General features: G+C 42.1%; 2 protein-coding genes across 2 annotated transcripts in view; both read right to left on the reverse strand.

Moving 5' to 3' along the window:
* LOC129846233 (zinc finger protein 271-like) overlaps positions 1 to 19478 on the reverse strand; it is a 37228-nt gene that overhangs the window by 6704 nt on the left and 11046 nt on the right. Inside the window, exon 3 of the mRNA XM_055914237.1 lies at positions 6294 to 6525. Coding sequence (XP_055770212.1) covers positions 6294 to 6525 — 232 coding nt within the window. The remainder of the gene's footprint in view (positions 1 to 6293; positions 6526 to 19478) is intronic.
* On the reverse strand, positions 11566 to 18377 carry LOC129846230 (zinc finger protein 239-like). The gene is made up of 2 exons (XM_055914234.1): positions 17843 to 18377; positions 11566 to 14248 (listed from the first exon to the last, which is right to left on the reverse strand). Exons 1-2 carry the CDS (start codon positions 18135 to 18137, stop codon positions 13647 to 13649), a joined length of 897 nt encoding a protein of 298 aa, XP_055770209.1. The 5' UTR covers positions 18138 to 18377; the 3' UTR covers positions 11566 to 13646.

Below are 19478 nucleotides of genomic sequence, written 5' to 3' on the forward strand. Positions count from 1 at the left end.
TGACATCCAGGAGACACATTTTATTATTTATTTACAGTTTGGAGGGTTGGGGGTCTGACATCCAGGAGACACATTTTATTATTTATTTACAGTTTGGAGGGTTGGGGGTCTGACATTCAGGAGACACATTTTATTATTTATTTACAGTTTGGAGGGTTGGGGGTCTGACATCCAGGAGACACATTTTATTATTTATTTACAGTTTGGAGGGTTGGGGGTCTGACATCCAGGAGACACATTTTATTATTTATTTACAGTTTGGAGGGTTGGGGGTCTGACATCCAGGATACACATTTTATTATTTATTTACAGTTTGGAGGGTTGGGGGTCTGACATCCAGGATACACATTTTATTATTTATTTACAGTTTGGAGGGTTGGGGGTCTGACATCCAGGCGACACATTTTAGTTCTAATGGTGCCGTTCTGTTATTCTTTTCAGCTTCTTTTTCCAGCATCTTACATTACTCTGAGACTAGTTATCCTGGGATCTTACATCACTCTGAGACTAGTTATCCTGGGTTCTTACATTACTCTGAGACTAGTTATCCTGGGATCTAACATTGCTCTGAGACTAGTTATCCTGGGATCTTACATTACTCTGAGACTAGTTATCCTGGGATCTTACATTACTCTGAGACGAGTTATCCTGGGATCTAACATTACTCTGAGACTAGTTATCCTGGGATCTAAAATTACTCTGAGACGAGTTATCCTGGGATCTTACATTACTCTGAGACTAGTTATCCTGGCATTTTACATTACTCTGAGACGAGTTATCCTGGGATCTAACATTACTCTGAGACTAGTTATCCTGGGATCTAACATTACTCTGAGACTAGTTATCCTGGGATCTTACATTACTCTGAGACTAGTTATCCTGGGATCTTACATTACTCTGAGAGTAGTTATCCTGGGATCTTACATTACTCTGAGACTAGTTATCCTGGGATCTTACATTACTCTGAGACTAGTTATCCTGGGATCTTACATTACTCTGAGACTAGTTATCCTGGGATCTTACATTACTCTGAGACTAGTTATCCTGGGATCTTACATTACTCTGAGACGAGTTATCCTGGGATCTTACATTACTCTGAGACTAGTTATCCTGGGATCTAACATTACTCTGAGACTAGTTATCCTGGGATCTTACATTACTCTGAGACTAGTTATCCTGGGGAATAGTTTCAATATATTTGCAAAAAATCTAAACCTGTTTTTGCTTTGGCATAATGGGGTATTGTGATACATTTTAGAAAAAAACACACAGACTAAGGAGACCAGGGATGGTAGGGCCACAGACTAAGGAGACCAGGGATGGTAGTGGAGCACAGACTAAGGAGACCAGGGATGGTAGTGGAGCACAGACTAAGGAGACCAGGGATGGTAGTGGAGCACAGACTAAGGAGACTAGGGATGGTAGTGGAGCACAGACTAAGGAGACCAGGGATGGTAGTGGAGCACAGACTAAGGAGACCAGGGATGGTAGTGGAGCACAGACTAAGGAGCCCAGGGATGGTAGTGGAGCACAGACTAAGGAGCCCAGGGATGGTAGTGGAGCACAGACTAAGGAGACCAGGGATGGTAGTGGAGCACAGACTAAGGAGACCAGGGATGGTAGTGGAGCACAGACTAAGGAGACCAGGGATGGTAGTGGAGCACAGACTAAGGAGACTAGGGATGGTAGTGGAGCACAGACTAAGGAGACCAGGGATGGTAGTGGAGCACAGACTAAGGAGACCAGGGATGGTAGTGGAGCACAGACTAAGGAGACCAGGGATGGTAGTGGAGCACAGACTAAGGAGACCAGGGATGGTAGTGGAGCACAGACTAAGGAGACCAGGGATGGTAGGGGCACAGACTAAGGAGACCAGGGATGGTAGTGGAGCACAGACTAAGGAGACCAGGGATGGTAGAGGCACAGACTAAGGAGACCAGGGATGGTAGTGGAGCACAGACTAAGGAGACCAGGGATGGTAGGGGCACAGACTAAGGAGACCAGGGATGGTAGTGGAGCACAGACTAAGGAGACCAGGGATGGTAGGGGCACAGACTAAGGAGACCAGGGATGGTAGGGGCACAGACTAAGGAGACCAGGGATGGTAGTGGAGCACAGACTAAGGAGACCAGGGATGGTAGTGGAGCACAGACTAAGGAGACCAGGGATGGTAGTGGAGCACAGACTAAGGAGACCAGGGATGGTAGTGGAGCACAGACTAAGGAGACCAGGGATGGAGGGGCACAGACTAAGGAGACCAGGGGTGGTAGTGGAGCACAGACTAAGGAGACCAGGGATGGTAGTGGAGCACAGACTAAGGAGACCAGGGATGGTAGTGGAGCACAGACTAAGGAGACCAGGGGTGGTAGTGAAGCACAGACTAAGGAGACCAGGGATGGTAGGGGCACAGACTAAGGAGACCAGGGATGGTAGTGGAGCACAGACTAAGGAGACCAGGGATGGTAGTGGAGCACAGACTAAGGAGACCAGGGATGGTAGTGGAGCACAGACTAAGGAGACTGGGGATGGTAGTGGAGCACAAAGGAGACTAGGGATGGTAGGGCCACAGACTAAGGAGACCAGGGATGGTAGTGGAGCACAGACTAAGGAGACCAGGGATGGTAGTGGAGCACAGACTAAGGAGACCAGGGATGGTAGTGGAGCACAGACTAAGGAGACCAGGGATGGTAGTGGAGCACAGACTAAGGAGACCAGGGATGGTAGTGGAGCACAGACTAAGGAGACCAGGGATGGTAGTGGAGCACAGACTAAGGAGACCAGGGGTGGTAGTGGAGCACAGACTAAGGAGACCAGGGATGGTAGTGGAGCACAGACTAAGGAGACCAGGGATGGTAGTGGAGCACAGACTAAGGAGACCAGGGATGGTAGTGGAGCACAGACTAAGGAGACCAGGGATGGTAGTGGAGCACAGACTAAGGAGACCAGGGATGGTAGTGGAGCACAGACTAAGGAGACCGGGGATGGTACTGGAGCACAGACTAAGGAGACCAGGGATGGTAGGGGCACAGACTAAGGAGACCAGGGATGGTAGTGGAGCACAGACTAAGGAGACCAGGGATGGTAGTGGAGCACAGACTAAGGAGACCAGGGATGGTAGGGGCACAGACTAAGGAGACCATGGATGGTAGTGGAGCACAGACTAAGGAGACCAGGGATGGTAGTGGAGCACAGACTAAGGAGACCAGGGATGGTAGTGGAGCACAGACTAAGGAGACCAGGGATGGTAGTGGAGCACAGACTAAGGAGACCAGGGATGGTAGTGGAGCACAGACTAAGGAGACCAGGGATGGTAGGGGCACAGACTAAGGAGACCAGGGATGGTAGTGGAGCACAGACTAAGGAGACCAGGGATGGTAGTGGAGCACAGACTAAGGAGACTAGGGATGGTAGTGGAGCACAGACTAAGGAGACCAGGGATGGTGTTTGACATGAGTTCTTTTCCATAAAGGAACACACCGGTCCTTCCTCCTCTATGAATGTTCCTAGGCCGTCATTGTCTGAAATATATATATATTTCTTTTTTAATGTAAAAACCCAAAAGGTTATCTTGTGAATATTAGCAGTACAGTAGTAATGGAGGACAAGGGTCCCCCTCTCCTTTCTGTCTCTCCAAAAAACACTTGACGCAACCGTGGGACCTTTTAATTCCAAATTTAAGTAGATAGATAGTAGCTGTCTATTAAAAAATATATACTGGTTGTTGGATTCCTAATGTCTACTCAAAAGGTAGGAAGAAGTTTGGTCCTAATTGGATGTTGGACACTATATTTATAGAATATTATGTGAATCCTTATAAATCAAAAGGGCTAATCAATTAGCTTCATTTTCCTCAGAGATCAGTTGCTGAAATGACATGGAATGCCTCAGCTGTTTTTCCTACGTCTGTAGCAGCAGTTGGAATTTACAGTTATCCATCCCTGTGATTGGGTAGGGTAACTCCTACTCTTACAGGTTAGTAAAGAGGGCAGGTAATATGGGAGTTGGACTGTGCCTAAGAACAGCCCTTAGCCGTGGTATATTGGCCATATACCACAAACCCCCGGGGTGCCTTATTGCTATTATAAACAGGTTACCAAGGTAATTAGAGCAGTAAAAATAAATGTTTTGACATACGGGCCTAATTGCTTAAATAAACGATATATACTCCCCAACGTATTTATTCAGACAGGGAAGATAACAGTTTAATGTGACTCTGTACTCCAGAATTTTAGATATGAGATCAAATGCTTCATATGAGACAGCACAGAACGTCACCTTTTATTTGAGGGTATTTTCAGGGTATCTGTTCTACCATTTAGAAATAAAATGACTTCATGTATCTAGTCTCTCACATTTGAATGCGTCATAAGTATTTGGCCAAAATTCACTTCTATGTGTATTGAAGTAGTCATAAGTGTAGTATTTGGTCTCACATTCCTACAACATAATAACTACATCAAGCTTGTGACTCTACAAACATGTTGGATGCATTTGCAGTTTGTTTTGGTTGCGTTTCAGATGATGCTGTACCCAACAGAAATGAACGGTAAATAATGTATCGTGTCATACAAGAATAGAATATGTTTCTGAACACTTGTATATTAATGTGGATGCTAACACGATTACGGATAATCATGAATGGATCATGAATAATAATGAGTGAGAAAGGTAGAGCCGTACCCCTCATACCTCTAAAAAATGTGAACCTCCCCTGTTATTGGTCATTAAACGCTTCAGTGTCCTAATAAAAAGATAGGGGCGTGTAGCCGAGGGGAGAGGAGAAGGCGGAAACTTTTCAGTTCCTCGGCGTACACATCACAGACAAACTAAAATGGTCAGACAGTGTAGTGAAGAAGGTGCAACAGCGTCTCTTCAACCTCAGGAGGCCGAAGAAATAAAATGGCATTTCATTAACGTCTGCTAACCATGTGTATGTGACCAATAACACTTGATTTGGTACTTAAACGTTTTATATCTCCACTGTCCTCATGAACAGATAGGGGAGAGTAGCGGAGGGCTTGAAGGAATGGAACAACTCTAATTCAGTCTCCACTGTCCTAATGAACAGATAGGGGAGAGTAGCGGAGGGCTTGAACAAATGGAACAACTCTAATTCAGTCTCCACTGTCCTAATGAACAGATAGGGGAGAGTAGCGGAGGGCTTGAAGGAATGGAACAACTCTAATTCAGTCTCCAATGTCCTAATGAACAGATAGGGGAGACTAGCCGAGGGCTTGAAGGAATGGAACAACTCTAATTCAGTCTCCACTGTCCTAATGAACAGATAGGGGAGAGTAGCGGAGGGCTTGAAGGAATGGAACAACTCTAATTCAGTCTCCACTGTCCTAATGAACAGATAGGGGAGAGTAGCGGAGGGCTTGAACAAATGGAACAACTCTAATTCAGTCTCCACTGTCCTAATGAACAGATAGGGGAGAGTAGCCGAGGGCTTGAAGGAATGGAACAACTCTAATTCAGTCTCCACTGTCCTAATGAACAGATAGGGGAGAGTAGCGGAGGGCTTGAAGGAATGGAACAACTCTAATTCAGTCTCCACTGTCCTAATGAACAGATAGGGGAGAGTAGCGGAGGGCTTGAACAAATGGAACAACTCTAATTCAGTCTCCACTGTCCTAATGAACAGATAGGGGAGAGTAGCGGAGGGCTTGAAGGAATGGAACAACTCTAATTCAGTCTCCACTGTCCGAATGAACAGATAGGGGAGAGTAGCGGAGGGCTTGAACAAATGGAACAACTCTAATTCAGTCTCCACTGTCCTAATGAACAGATAGGGGAGAGTAGCGGAGGGCTTGAAGGAATGGAACAACTCTAATTCAGTCTCCACTGTCCTAATGAACAGACAGGGGAGAGTAGCGGAGGGTTTGAAGGAATGGAACAACTCTAATTCAGTCTCCACTGTCCGAATGAACAGATAGGGGAGAGTAGCGGAGGGCTTGAAGGAATGGAACAACTCTAATTCAGTCTCCACTGTCCTAATGAACAGATAGGGGAGAGTAGCGGAGGGCTTGAAGGAATGGAACAACTCTAATTCATAGACAGAGCTGTGGATGCAAGGACCGACCATGAGATCAAAATGATCGTTTTAAATACGTTTTGCGTCAAATACAGTGTTTGTTTACATTTGCATTGTTTACACGCAACGGAGCTTTACGAGCTTATATTTGGGGTTCTGGTGAGGAGCACATTTCAGTGCAATGCCCCTTTGGCTTTAAAACCACACATTAGTTCAACAACTGCAGAGTTTCTGGCTGTGTTTTTAAGACAGTACTCACTGGTGTTAATCAGATCTTCAGTCTCCTCTTCCTCTCCCTCTTCGTCTCTCCAAACGTCTTCTTCCTCCTCTTTTATTGAGATAGCCTCCTCTCCCACTCCAAAAGGTTCTCCCTCTTCTTTAAACGTGATACTGATAGCCTCCTCTTCCTCCTCTTTCATTCTGAAAGCATCTTCCTCTCCTTTTACGGAAACATCCTCCTCTTCCCCCTCTTCTTTCACGACAACGTTCAGCTACAGGCCCTCTTTCTCCGTCCAGCAGACCTCTTCTTTAGCAGGAAGGGAGTAGCTTGGAGAGCTCATGGTGGGCTAGCTAGCATTGACGATTAGCTTAGGTTCAGTATAATCAACAAATGTGTAAATTGAGCAAAAACAAGTTACGCTTAAGTTAAATAGTAGATACGTAAAGAGGATTGTGTTAAAAACACCGAGATCAAAAATGGTCCACAGAGCTTGTTTTCGGTTGTATGTTGGATACCAGGCTACGGAGGTGGTTGAATGAGTCAGCATCCGTGTTGTTGAAACAGCTTCCGGTGTCGTGTGGTCCACTAGATATGACGTCACCATCTGAAGACGCATATCGCCGTCAGCTGACTGGAATGGGTAACGCAGTTTAGAAAAATATTCACTATATTGTTTATTAATTTAAAGATGAGCAAATATGTTTTGTCTGACTTCTTACAGCCAATACTTTCGTCTATGCAGACCTGTAGCTACATGTGAATATGTACATTATGAATATATAATGGTAGAATAGTTCTGTGTCGCACAGTTGGTAAAGCATGGCGCACGCAACGCCAGGGTTGTTGGTTTGATATGAGTCTGCTTAATTAATAACATTTTAATAAATTAATACCTAGTTAAGGATTTAACTCCAATCCTGACAATATAATGTCCGTTGTCAGTTGTGGCTGCTTTGCCTGATGTATTGTTGTCTCTACCTTCTTCCTCTTTGTGCTGTTGTCTGTGGCCAATAATGTTTGTACAATGCTTTGTGCTGCTACCATGTTGTCATGTTGTGTTGCTACTATGTTGTTGTCATGTTGTGTTGCTACTATGTTGTTGTCATGTTGTTGCCATGTTGTTGTCATGTTGTGCTGCTACCATGTTGTTGTCATGTTGTGCTGCTACCATGTTGTTGTCATGTTGTGCTGCTACCATGTTGTTGTCATGTTGTGCTGCTACCATGTTGTTGTCATGTTGTGCTGCTACCATGTTGTTGTCATGTTGTGCTGCTACCATGTTGTCATGTTGTGCTGCTACCATGTTGTTGTCATGTTGTGCTGCTACCATGTTGTTGTCATGTTGTGCTTCTACCATGTTGTTGTCATGTTGTGCTGCTACCATGTTGTTGTCATGTTGTGTTGTTGTCATGTTGTGCTGCTACCATGTTGTTGTCATGTTGTGTTGTTGTCATGTTGTGCTGCTACCATGTTGTTGTCATGTTGTGCTGCTACCATGTTGTTGTCATGTTGTGCTGCTACCATGTTGTTGTCATGTTGTTGTCATGTTGTGCTGCTACCATGTTGTTGTCATGTTGTGTTGCTACCATGTTGTTGTCATGTTGTGCTGCTACCATGTTGTTGTCATGTTGTGCTGTTGTCATGTTGTGTTGTTGTCATGTTGTGCTGTTGTCATGTTGTGCTGCTACCATGTTGTCATGTTGTGTTGCTACCATGTTTTTGTCATGTTGTGCTGCTACCATGTTGTTGTCATGTTGTTGTCATGTTGTGCTGCTACCATGTTGTTGTCATGTTGTTGTCATGTTGTGCTGCTACCATGTTGTTGTCATGTTGTTGTCATGTTGTGCTGCTACCATGTTGTTGTCATGTTGTGTTGCTACCATGTTGTTGTCATGTTGTGCTGCTACCATGTTGTTGTCATGTTGTGCTGTTGTCATGTTGTGTTGTTGTCATGTTGTGCTGCTACCATGTTGTCATGTTGTGTTGCTACCATGTTGTTGTCATGTTGTGCTGCTACCATGTTGTTGTCATGTTGTTGTCATGTTGTGCTGCTACCATGTTGTTGTCATGTTGTGCTGCTACCATGTTGTTGTCATGTTGTGCTGCTACCATGTTGTTGTCATGTTGTGCTGCTACCATGTTGTTGTCATGTTGTGCTGCTACCATGTTGTTGTCATGTTGTTGTCATGTTGTGCTGCTGCCATGTTGTTGTCATGTTGTGCTGCTACCATGTTGTTGTCATGTTGTGCTGCTACCATGTTGTTGTCATGTTGTTGTCATGTTGTGCTGCTACCATGTTGTTGTCATGTTGTTGTCATGTTGTGCTGCTACCATGTTGTTGTCATGTTGTTGTCATGTTGTGCTGCTACCATGTTGTTGTCATGTTGTGCTGCTACCATGTTGTTGTCATGTTGTTGTCATGTTGTGCTGCTACCATGTTGTTACCATGTTGTTGTCATGTTGTTGTCATGTTGTGCTGCTACCATGTTGTTGTCATGTTGTGCTGCTCATTAAAAATATATTTTATATATTAAACACCATCATGTTGGATATAAAACACCATCATGTTGGATATAAAACACCATCATGTTGGATATAAAACACCATCATGTTGGATATAAAACACCATCATGTTGGATATAAAACACCATCATGTTGGACATTAAAAACACCATCATGTTGGATATTAAACACCATCATGTTGGATATAAAACACCATCATGTTGGATATAAAACACACCGTCATGTTGGATATAAAACACCATCATGTTGGATATAAAACACCATCATGTTGGATATTAAACACCATCATGTTGGATATTAAACACCATCATGTTGGATATAAAACACCATCATGTTGGATATTAAACACCATCATGTTGGATATTAAACACCATCATGTTGGATATAAAACACCATCATGTTGGATATTAAACACCATCATGTTGGATATTAAAAACCATCATGTTGGATATAAAACACCATCATGTTGGATATTAAACACCATCATGTTGGATATTAAACACCATCATGTTGGATATAAAACACCATCATGTTGGATATAAAACACCATCATGTTGGACATTAAAACACCATCATGTTGGATATAAAACACCATCATGTTGGACATTAAACACCATCATGTTGGATATAAAACACCATCATGTTGGATATTAAACACCATCATGTTGGATATTAAACACCATCATGTTGGACATTAAACACACCATCATGTTGGATATAAAACACCATCATGTTGGATATTAAACACCATCATGTTGGATATTAAACACCATCATGTTGGATATTAAACACACCATCATGTTGGATATAAAACACCATCATGTTGGATATAAAACACCATCATGTTGGATATTAAACACCATCATGTTGGATATTAAACACCATCATGTTGGACATTAAACACACCATCATGTTGGATATAAAACACCATCATGTTGGATATAAAACACACCATCATGTTGGATATTAAACACCATCATGTTGCATATTAAACACCATCATGTTGGATATAAAACACCATCATGTTGGATATTAAACACCATCATGTTGGATATTAAACACCATCATGTTGGACATTAAACACACCATTATGTTGGATATAAAACACCATCATGTTGGATATTAAACACCATCATGTTGGATATTAAACACCATCATGTTGGACATTAAACACACCATCATGTTGGATATAAAACACCATGTTGGATATTAAACACCATCATGTTGGATATTAAACACACCATCATGTTGGACATTAAACACCATCATGTTGGATATTAAACACCATCATGTTGGATATTAAACACCATCATGTTGGATATTAAACACCATCATGTTGGATATAAAACACCATCATGTTGGATATAAAACACCATCATGTTGGATATAAAACACCATCATGTTGGATATAAAACACCATGTTGGATATAAAACACCATCATGTTGGATATAAAACACCATCATGTTGGACATTAAACACCATCATGTTGGATATAAAACACCATCATGTTGGATATTAAACACCATCATGTTGGATATAAAACACCATCATGTTGGATATAAAACACCATCATGTTGGATATAAAACACCATCATGTTGGATATTAAACACCATCATGTTGCATATTAAACACCATCATGTTGGATATAAAACACCATCATGTTGGATATTAAACACCATCATGTTGGATATTAAACACCATCATGTTGGACATTAAACACACCATTATGTTGGATATAAAACACCATCATGTTGGATATTAAACACCATCATGTTGGATATTAAACACCATCATGTTGGACATTAAACACACCATCATGTTGGATATAAAACACCATGTTGGATATTAAACACCATCATGTTGGATATTAAACACACCATCATGTTGGACATTAAACACCATCATGTTGGATATTAAACACCATCATGTTGGATATTAAACACCATCATGTTGGATATTAAACACCATCATGTTGGATATAAAACACCATCATGTTGGATATAAAACACCATCATGTTGGATATAAAACACCATCATGTTGGATATAAAACACCATGTTGGATATAAAACACCATCATGTTGGATATAAAACACCATCATGTTGGACATTAAACACCATCATGTTGGATATAAAACACCATCATGTTGGATATTAAACACCATCATGTTGGATATAAAACACCATCATGTTGGATATAAAACACCATCATGTTGGATATAAAACACCATCATGTTGGATATTAAACACACCGTCATGTTGGATATTAAACACCATCATGTTGGATATAAAACACCATCATGTTGGATATTAAACACACAATCATGTTGGATATTAAACACACCATTATGTTGGACATTAAAACACCATCATGTTGGATATAAAACACCATCATGTTGGATATAAAACACCATCATGTTGGATATAAAACACCATCATGTTGGATATAAAACACCATCATGTTGGATATTAAACACCATCATGTTGGATATAAAACACCATCATGTTGGATATTAAACACCATCATGTTGGATATAAAACACCATCATGTTGGATATTAAACACCATCATGTTGGATATAAAACACCATCATGTTGGATATAAAACACCATCATGTTGGATATTAAACACACCATCATGTTGGATATAAAACACCATCATGTTGGATATTAAACACCATCATGTTGGATATAAAACACCATCATGTTGGATATAAAACACCATCATGTTGGATATTAAACACCATCATGTTGGATATTAAAAACACCAGCATTATTCCCATGCATAATAGAGTGTGTTTTTTAACCTTTATTTAACTAGGCAAGTCAGTTAAGAATAAATTCTTATTTACAATGAAGGCCCACCAGAAGGCAAAAGCCCTCCTGCGGGGACGGGGACTAGGATTAAAAATGAATAAAAATATAGGATAAAACACACATCACGACAAGAGAGACACCACACTACATAAAGAGACCTAAGACAACAACATAGCAAGGCAGCAACACATGACAACACAACATGGCAGCAGCACAACATGGCAGCAGCACAAAACATGGTACAAACATTATTGGGCCGAGACAACAGCACAAAGGTAGAGACAGCAATACATCACACGAAGCAGCCTCAACTGTCAGTAAGAGTGTCCATGATTGAGTATTTGAATGAAGAAATAAAACTGTCCAGTTTTACTGTTTTCTGCAGCTCGTTCCAGTTGCTAGACATTGAATTGACGTCTGTGTCTCTGTTGAAGGTTGTAGGTCTTCCAGCAGGACAACAACCCTGAACTCAAATCAAATCTGGAGTGTTCTGTTCTGGAGTGTTCTGTTCTGGAGTCTTCTGTTCTGGAGTGTTCTGTTCTGGAGTGGCCAGCGAAGAGTCCTGGAGCCTCATGTATCAATATTGTGTAGAAACTATTATATATATTATATATATATATATATTCCAAATACTACTTTCGAATGGAATTTAGAATGTTTGTAGGCATAGAAAAGGTGTGATTTGTCAAACAACCCTACGAGTGTCACAGCACACTGGTAGGAGATAACCATTAATAAAATACAAATTGTTCTGAGCTTCAGTGCTACTGCACCACCTTGGCTATTTGCATTTCGAAATGCCCCTAATTAACCATATATGGTCAAAATCATCCCTTTGATAAAGCCCACGGGGGAAATATACAACACCGTACCATGAAATATGACACAATCAACAACAAAAAAAGCGATGAAAAAATAAAACTTTTCAGAGACTGAAATAGAGGTGCTCGTGTCAAAGTTTGAGTACAACTTGAGTACAGCTTTAATTTGTCTCCGTTGTGGCTTAAGAACACAGAGAGATGAACCAATAAGAACACAGAGAGATTAACCAATAAGAACACAGAGAGATTAACCAATAAGAACACAGAGAGATTAACCAATAAAAACACAGAGAGATGAACCAATAAGAACACAGAGAGATTAACCAATAAGAACACAGAGAGATTAACCAATAAGAACACAGAGAGATTAACCAATAAGAACACAGAGAGATTAGCCAGTAAGAACACAGAGAGAGGACTATTATAACTCAAGTTGCTTTAGCAAGAAGGTAAATATACGTTGAATGAGTAGACAACACTCCTCAATAAGCCATCCACCCTCAACAGCTTCCTCCTGTAAGGGTATAGGCAACACACTGCTGTTCTGCAGAACTGAATGAGTCGTGAGTCATGGCCACACATTCAGCAGCATCTTCTGCTCATATTTGGGAACCCATTGATGACATCATGTCAAAGAAACCCCTCTTTGACTTCAACCTGTTGTGTGATGGCGTCTATGGCAGTGTGGCAAAATGTTCCAACAGAGCAGATCAGACATCTCTCCTTCCATTTCAAAATGTATTATCTCTTAGTCTTTTAACAGTATTTACAGAATGGATTACCTTTCACACGTGCCTCTAATGTAACAAATTACTGGACTTTATACAGATTGTAATCGTTAGAAATGCATTGATGCGGTCAAATTATATATAGCCTGTCAAGATATGGAAATACAATGAAAACTAAAAATATTTTCCTTATTACTCTCACAATGTCAGACAGACGTTCTGGATCATACAAGACAAGGCTCCTGTTTCTATGAGCTGTTCTAGAAGGCTACTTACTTATATAATTTACATTTTGCAAATAATATAATGAACAACATCATAGGGTTGACATTTTGCATCCAATCAATCGAGGCTAATAAGAAGAAAAAAAATACATATTTTAAAATATTTTATCTGACATAATCAGGTCTACAGAGAAAAAAAACAAAAGTAAAGGTGTTTTTTTAATGATTTCATATAAACAATAGGATTTCATTTGGCATGAACAAAAACACAAATTCTCAGTCAAAAACATAAGTCAGAACACAGCCTCTCTATTCTCTCATGTGATTTCAGGTCCTCTGACTGGGAAAATGTCTTCTCACAATGAGAGCAGTGGTAGGTCTTCTCCTTCTGTGTATGTATCCTCTGATGTGATTTCAGGTTCCCCAACTGAGTAAAACTCTTTCCACAGTGGGAGCATTGGTAGGGCTTTTCTCCTGTGTGCGTCCTCTCATGCTTTGTCAGGCCTTCTAACCACCTAAAACTCTTTCCACAGTGGGAACAATGGTAGGACTTTTCTCCTGTGTGTATTCTCTCATGTGACTTCAGGCTTCCTAACCAGGTAAAAGTAATTCCACAGTGGGAGCAGCGGTAAGGCTTCTCTCCAGAGTGTATTCTCTTATGTATTTTCAGGCACCCTAACTGACTAAAACTCCTTCCACACTGGGAACATTGGAAAGGCTTTTCTCCTGTGTGTGTCCTCTCATGCTCTTTTAGGTTTCGTAACTTAGTAAAACTCTTTCCGCAGTGGGAGCAGTGATGTCCTTTGGCTGGTTTGGGCATCTCTGGGTCTGGTTCCCCTGAAGGACTCTTCCTGCTGTCAGAGGGAGAGTCTGGTCTTTCTCCTGCCAAAGACAAACATATTATTTAGTTAAACAGAGGCCTGAATGAAACCTCCACATGATAAAACTGTCTTCCTATGAGGTTTAATCTAGACTAGATCCCCCCCCCCCCCCCTACATTCCTCAATAACACAAGGTCAGTTTTCACAACATTACATCATTAAACGTAAACTTGGTGAGATAAAAAAAAAAAATGATGTAGAGCTCCAAATCTAATCTTGTTCTCATGGGTGTCATGTTTTGGTCGAAAAGTGTACTAAATGGTCATAAAATTTACATTTCGACCTCCAAGTTGAACCACAAAGATGGTTGGGAGGTCCACACATCAGAGAATGTTGAACTTGAATGGGAATATCAGTTGTTTTAAATTATGCTGTCAACCCTCCATAAGAAACCTGTTGGAAATCATAAAAATTAAACAGAATAGAGAGGACCATTCAAGTTGACATTCAACGGTTGGACGGACCGGCGGCCATCTTTGTGGAAGTAATTAGAAGTTAAAATGTAAATTTCATTACAATTTCAATGATGTTGTCACGACTTCTACCGAAGGTAACTCCTCTCCCTGTTCGGGCGGTGCTCGGCGGTCGGTGTCGCCGGTTTACTAGCCGCCAACGGGTCCCCTTTTCCTTTTCTGTTTGTTTTGTCTGTGATCCTTTTCACACCTGGTTTCATTTGCGTTTATTTCTGTGTGTATATAGGGCACCTGTTGCCTGCCTTAGTTCGTGCGGGATTAAGCTTGTGTGTATTTGCGCTCGATTATATGTGATGTTTGTTGTTTTCACTATTACGCACTATTACGCATGTGTATGTAAAGTGTCGGAACTGTGTATGTAAAGTGTCGGAACTGTGTTTGTTCCTCCGTGCGTTCGCACGAGTTCATGAATATCGAGAGCGTAGTTTTTTTGGATTTTCGTCTGTGCCATTTTTGTATTGGTGGACTATATGATTAAACACGCTTCTCAGATATCCCTGCTCTCCTGCGCCTGACTCCTACACCTCTCACCGAGACGCACTTTATCACAGATGTACTGCAGTGGTCTGAAGCAGAGGTGCAAAGTACTTAAGTAAAGATACTTTAAAGTACTACCTAAGTACTTTTCCTTGACATCCAAAAGTACTCGTTGCATTTTTAATGCTTAGCAGGACAGCAAAATGGTCAAATTCACACACTTTTCAAGAGAACATCCCTGATCATCCTTACTGTCCTGGAGTGGCCTAGCCAGTCTCCAGACCTGAACCCAATATGAAATCTTTGGAGGGAGCTGAAAGTCCGTATTGCCCAGCGACAGCCCCAAAACCTGAAGGATCTGGAGAAGGTCTGTATGGAGGAGGAGTGGGCCAAAATCCCTGCTGCAGTGTGTGCAAACCTGGACAAGAACTACAGGAAACGTATGATCTCTGTAATTGCAAACAAAGGTTTCTGTACCAAATATTAAGTTCTGCTTTTCTGATGTATCAAATACTTATGTCATGCAATAAAATGCAAATTAATTACTTAAAAATCATACAATGTGATTTTCTGGATTTTTGTAAGTAGGAAAACCTGCAAAATCGTCAGTGTTTCAAATACTTCTTCTCCCCACTGTATAGTGTTTTTTGATAAACCGTTTTTTACAAATCCGTCAAGACACCAACTTAGACTTTACAGTGAAATTCTTTACTTACAAGCCCTTAACCAACAGTGCAGTTCAAGAAGAAGAAAACATTTACCAAGTAGACTAAAATAAAAAGTAATAATAAAAAGTAACACAATGAGAATAACGAGGCTATATACAGGGGGCACCGGTACCGAGTCAGTGTGGAGGTTATATACAGGGGGCACCGGTACCGAGTCAGTGTGGAGGCTATATACAGGGGGCACCGGTACTGAGTCAGTGTGGAGGTTATATACAGGGGGCACCGGTACCGAGTCAATGTGGAGGCTATATACAGGGGGCACCGGTACCGAGTCAGTGTGGAGGTTATATACAGGGGGCACCGGTACTGAGTCAGTGTGGAGGCTATATACAGGGGGCACCGGTACCGAGTCAGTGTGGAGGCTATATACAGGGGGCACCGGTACTGAGTCAGTGTGGAGGCTATATACAGGGGGCACCGGTACTGAGTCAGTGTGGAGGCTATATACAGGGGGCACCGGTACCGAGTCAGTGTGGAGGCTATATACAGGGGGCACCGGTACTGAGTCAGTGTGGAGGCTATATACAGGGGGCACCGGTACCGAGTCAGTGTGGAGGCTATATACAGGGGACACCGGTACCGAGTCAGTGTGGAGGTTATATACAGGGGGCACCGGTACTGAGTCAGTGTGGAGGCTATATACAGGGGGCACCGGTACTGAGTCAGTGTGGAGGTTATATACAGGGGGCACCGGTACCGAGTCAGTGTGGAGGCTATATACAGGGGGCACCGGTACTGAGTCAGTGTGGAGGCTATATACAGGGGGCACCGGTACTGAGTCAGTGTGGAGGTTATATACAGGGGGCACCGGTACTGAGTCAGTGTGGAGGCTATATACAGGGGGCACCGGTACTGAGTCAGTGTGGAGGCTATATACAGGGGGCACCGGTACTGAGTCAGTGTGGAGGTTATATACAGGGGGCACCGGTACTGAGTCAGTGTGGAGGCTATATACAGGGGGCACCGGTACTGAGTCAGTGTGGAGGTTATATACAGGGGGCACCGGTACTGAGTCAGTGTGGAGGCTATATACAGGGGGCACCGGTACTGAGTCAGTGTGGAGGCTATATACAGGGGGCACCGGTACTGAGTCAGTGTGGAGGCTATATACAGGGGGCACCGGTACCGAGTCAGTGTGCGGGGGTACAGGCTAGTTGAGGTAATCTGTACATGAAGGTAGGGGAGTGTAGTGACTATGCATAGGTAAGAAACAACCAGCGAGTAGCAGCAGTGCACAAAAGGGGGGGGGGGGGGGTCAATGCAAATTGTCCGGTGGTGATTTCATGAATTGTTCAGCAGTCTTATGGCTTGGAGGTAGAAGCTGTTGAGGAGCCTTTTGGTTCTAGACTTGGCGCTGCGGTACCGCTTGCCGTGCGGTAGCAGAGAAAACAGTCTATAACTTGGGTGACTGGAGTCTCTGACAATTTTGTGGGCTTTCCTCTGACACCGCCTATTATATAGATCCTGGATGGCAGGAAGCTTGGCCACAGTTATGTACTGGGCTGTTCGCACTACCCTCTGTAGCGCCGAGCAGTTGCCATACCAGGTGGTGATGCAACCGGTCATTATTTGACTATTTTACCTGCCAGAGCCAGTCTACCTCTGAAAATAACATACAGTCCTTGGACCTTGAGGAGTAACGGGGGCAGCAATCAGCAGTAGAAACAATAACAAAGCGTACTCCCTGCCTGTTTCGGTAAAAAGCATATTGGGCTAAGCTAATAGGAGATATTGAGGACTACAGTATTTCAGGCATTGTCATTGGATGCATTTGATCAATTGTTAACGTTTTGTTGATGGTCCACTATTGATGTTCTACACGTTACAGTGAAGCTTCAGCCATTCCTACAGAACAGCATTAAAGTGTAGAACCCCTTTACTGCATATTGGTTCAACGACTGCAGAGACGGTACTTACTGGGGTTAAACGGATCTCCAACCTCCTCTTCTTCCTCCAATGTGACAGTCATCTCCCCCTCCTCCTCTTTCACTCCAAAAACTGCATCCTCCTCTTTCTCTTCCTCTTCTTTTACTCTGAACGCGTCTTCCTCTTCTTTCATTGTAACGTCTTTCTCTTCTTCTTTCACCTTAACAGCCTCACCCTCTACTTGTTTTTGTATTGTAACATCCTTCTCCTCTTTGACGAAAGCTTCTTTCTCCGTCCAGCAGACCTCCACTTCTGTAGCAGGAGGAGAGTAGCTTAGTGAACTCATGGTCGGAAATGTTAGCTAGCTAGCATTAGCGACTAGCTTAGTTCTAAGCTAACTTAGCAAACCAGCTAGCTGACAAACAACGTAAATATATAATTAAATGGGCCAACAAGTACATACAACAGAAGTGTGTTTAATACACAGCGACTAATATACACCAAAACAGTGTAAAGAGCGTGAATGTTGTAGCTGTGTTTGCTAGAAAGCTACCGAGGTGTCTGACTAGCTGTTGTTGTCGAAGAAGCGTCCCGTCCACTAGATTATACGTCACACTGGCAGCATCGCCTGAACCTAAAAGACGCACATCGCCGTCTGCTGACTGGAGTGGGAAACGCAGTTGAGGAATTTTTCATTTATTTCATAAAAGTGTAATATTATATTATGCCGTTCAAAGAGAAGCATGTGTTGATTGATTCGTGTTTAATGAGTGAGAATTTAAAACAAGCTTTACACCCACAATCAACTTGTTCTTAATAAATCTAAATCATGGTTTAGTGTTTCTGTATCAAATTGGATTTTTAACAGACTCAAATCCTTTGGAGTCATTTTGACCCCAGCCAAAAGCACCTTTGATAAATAGGACGTTTATTGAAAATCGAAATCAAATCACATTTTATTGGTCACATACACGTGTTTAGCAGATGTTATTGGGGGTGTAGTGAAATGCTTGTGGTTCTTGCTCCGACAGTGCAGTAATATCTAACAAGTAATATCTAACAATTTCACAACCCAATACACACAAATCTAAGTATTTGAATCTAGGTTTCTCTGTAGACATGATCAATCCCAACCAGAGGGTGGAGGGGCACCTGTATCAGTGGTTTTGACCAGATAGACACCTGCAGACACACAGTATAGTGCCTCCCATGTACTCTCCTAAGATTGGACATTTCTGTACCACGTATCACGTGACTGTGTACAAAACTGCCAATGGTAGAAAACTCTGCCAGCTGTATACAGTGCATTCGTTAAGTATTCAGACCCCTTCACTTTTTCCACATTCAGTTACATTACAGCCTTATTCTAAAATTGAATATTTTTCCCCTCATCAATCTACACACAATACCCCATAATGACATCACAATACCCCATAATGACATCACAATACCACATAATGACAAACCAAAAACAGGTTTGTAAACATTCTTGCAAATGTATTTACTTAAGTATTCAGACCCTTTGCTATGAGACTCGAAATGGAGCTCAGATGCATCCTGATTCCATTGATCATCCTTGAGATGTTTCTCCAGCTTGATTGGAGTCCACTTGTGGTAAATTCATTTGATTAGACATGATTTGGAGAGGCACACACCTGTCTATATAAAGTCCCACAGTTTACAGTGC

This window comes from Salvelinus fontinalis, unplaced genomic scaffold (assembly GCF_029448725.1).
Source record: "Salvelinus fontinalis isolate EN_2023a unplaced genomic scaffold, ASM2944872v1 scaffold_0484, whole genome shotgun sequence".
Classification (NCBI taxonomy): Eukaryota; Metazoa; Chordata; class Actinopteri; order Salmoniformes; family Salmonidae; genus Salvelinus; species Salvelinus fontinalis.